General features: G+C 46.6%; 1 protein-coding gene across 2 annotated transcripts in view; it reads right to left on the reverse strand.

The window, feature by feature from the left end:
- Positions 1 to 2,454, reverse strand: part of KCTD1 (potassium channel tetramerization domain containing 1) — a 99,401-nt gene that overhangs the window by 5,581 nt on the left and 91,366 nt on the right. For both annotated transcript variants that reach the window (XM_008582268.1, XM_008582266.1), the window contains exon 4: positions 157 to 462. In XM_008582268.1, coding sequence (XP_008580490.1) covers positions 157 to 462 — 306 coding nt within the window. The remainder of the gene's footprint in view (positions 1 to 156; positions 463 to 2,454) is intronic.

The following is a 2,454-nucleotide window of genomic DNA, read 5'->3' on the forward strand; positions in this document are numbered from 1 at the left end:
GAGGCGCGGGAGCAACACCGAGGGTTGCGATCCCGTTGCCGGTCCCGGTCCGGTACGGGGGCAACACTGAGGGTTGCGATCCGTTGCCGGACACGGAAAAAAGACAAAAAAAAAAGAGTGACATTCAATGCCACACAGTGTATGACCATGCTATACCTGGACTGAGTTGAGGTGACAGTAGCCATTTAGTGGAAACCTGATGACATGCGTCGAGTCGTGATTCCAGCCTGCATTGACAGAATTACACATCACGTCACCGATCTCCGGAAACACTTCTTCTATCAAGGATTTGTCACCGCTGAGTGTGATCCTTTCTCCGAGGTCTGGGGCCACGCGCACAACTAAGCACTCACAGGGCCTTGAAAAGCGAACAGTTTCTCTGTCCTGCTTCCACCTTTCCATCTCCAACAACATGGGCTGAAGCTGAAAATATTTTGCCTCTTCATATAACAAAGTATAATCCTGAAAAAAAAAAAGGTATTTCATGATGCAAAATACAAATATTAAATACTAAGAGTGTCCACATCTAAGAGGTGATTTTTTTCACCTCTTATTTTCACCTCTGTTATTTCAATAATCGAATATGAGTATAAAGTTTTCACTTATAACACGTTGGTAAAGACTCAATTTGCATTTATTCATTCAGTAATGGTGAGAGGAGCTAAGAGTATTAAGGGCCAGGCAGGCCTCTTTTTTTTTTTTGCAGTTGCCTGTAGGGGATCTGGATCTGTGACCTTAGTGTTGTAAGGCTGCGCTCTAACAACTGAGCTAACCGGACAGCCTTCTAAGTACTTTATGTGAATTAAGTCCTGTAACCCTCGTAATGACACAGTGAATTAGGAACCACTATTATTCCCATTTTGCAGATGAGAAAACTGAGATGTGAAAAGATTCACCCAACACCTCTCTATTAGGAAAAAAATGGCTCTGGGTATTTCGCGTTTGATTGCGTTGGTGAGAATCCAGGTTCCGTCCTCTGGGATGGATTATATACGGCGACTAAGGTAAGGTGCCAAGGTGCAAACGTGCGCCCTTCATCAGAAGTCTGCGCCCCTCGGCACTTTTGGGGGCAGCTCCAGCACGTGCCGCAGGAGGGCGCGGGGCAGTGATGAAGGGAAGTGGAGCTGGAGGCAGTCGTGGCTGGGCCCCAGGAAGGCAAGCGTGCAGCTTTGATTTAAACCCGGGTGGATCTGTGATGGGCTGGGGGAGGCTGATGGAGACTGGAAGGCTAAGGCACCACCTCAGCCACCTGTTGGCACCACTGTCATAAAGTCAGACAGGTAGACAATATTAGGCCTTGACTCCTGCAAGTTACAGGTATGAAAAAGGGAAATGCGTCCATTTCTAAAAGCACAAGCACCCATTTTTTAATTCAAAAATGATTGAATTAAAACAGAAATCTAACCAACAGGCATTAGAACACATACACGTGCCAATGAATGAGAGGACAAGAGAAGAGGAGACGCAGCAACTTAGGAACGATGCTAGTAAGCAGGTCAATATTATGTCTCAACGTAGCTATGGTCACAATCGTTTCTGGGTGTGAGATAAGTGGATACTTGTCCAGGCACGTTGACTGAGAATGTTTTAATCAACTGACACAGGCGTTTCTGACTTGCTTCCGTGGACTGGGGCTGGCAGCCGGTGCCTGGTGCCTGCATGACAGCCAAGGCCGTAGACATGTGGCTTGTGTGCCTACAAAAGGCCTTTGCTGTCTGGAGGGGATGTAGCATGAGAAGCAGAGGATGACCACTGCAGAACTATTTTTAGTGTGCACTTTGCTCTCTCCTGCAAATCAAGCAGGAGCAGCAGCAGCATTAGCCAAGGCTTCCAGGGAAACCAGTATGGAGAGAGGAGACTCCTGGCGGGCCTCTCGCTGTACGAAGATCCACTTTCCCCATTGAGACACTTGGGTCAGGTGGAAGATGCTATCGTTGATGTGCATCTCAGCAGAATGGGTTGCGACTCTCTTCTGTTCTTCTCTTGGCAACTCCATTACTACAGGAGTCTCAGCTCCCTACAGGAGAGGAATCCATTGCTCTGATAATCTTCCTTGTACATGTTTCTACCTGCTAGTTTCCTGACCCACAGGAGATACTGTTTCGGTTTAAGGAGTTGAGAACTAAGCTGAGGTGTGGCCACTCCTAAAACAGGGCAGAACCAGGGCCCCTAGCCCAGCCTGAGGGGTAGGAGTGGGAGACTCTGCAGGTTGGGTCCCCACTACGGGGCTTTGTCTTTGAATTACACCAACTGTGAGATACTGACCTAAATACTCACTTATTAAAATGACAGCTCTCAAAGAGATTTAAAAACAGCATTGAGAGTTACGCAAGCAATAGAAGCGAGAACTCTTGCTACTGCTTTTTATTTTCTTGTGAGATTTAATTTAAAATTTTAGCACAAGGAAGGATCTGGAATCCAGTGAAAATATGCCTTTCCTTCTTTTTTTTTTTT

This window comes from Galeopterus variegatus, unplaced genomic scaffold, assembly GCF_000696425.1.
Source record: "Galeopterus variegatus unplaced genomic scaffold, G_variegatus-3.0.2 Scaffold2552, whole genome shotgun sequence".
NCBI lineage: Eukaryota > Metazoa > Chordata > Mammalia > Dermoptera > Cynocephalidae > Galeopterus > Galeopterus variegatus.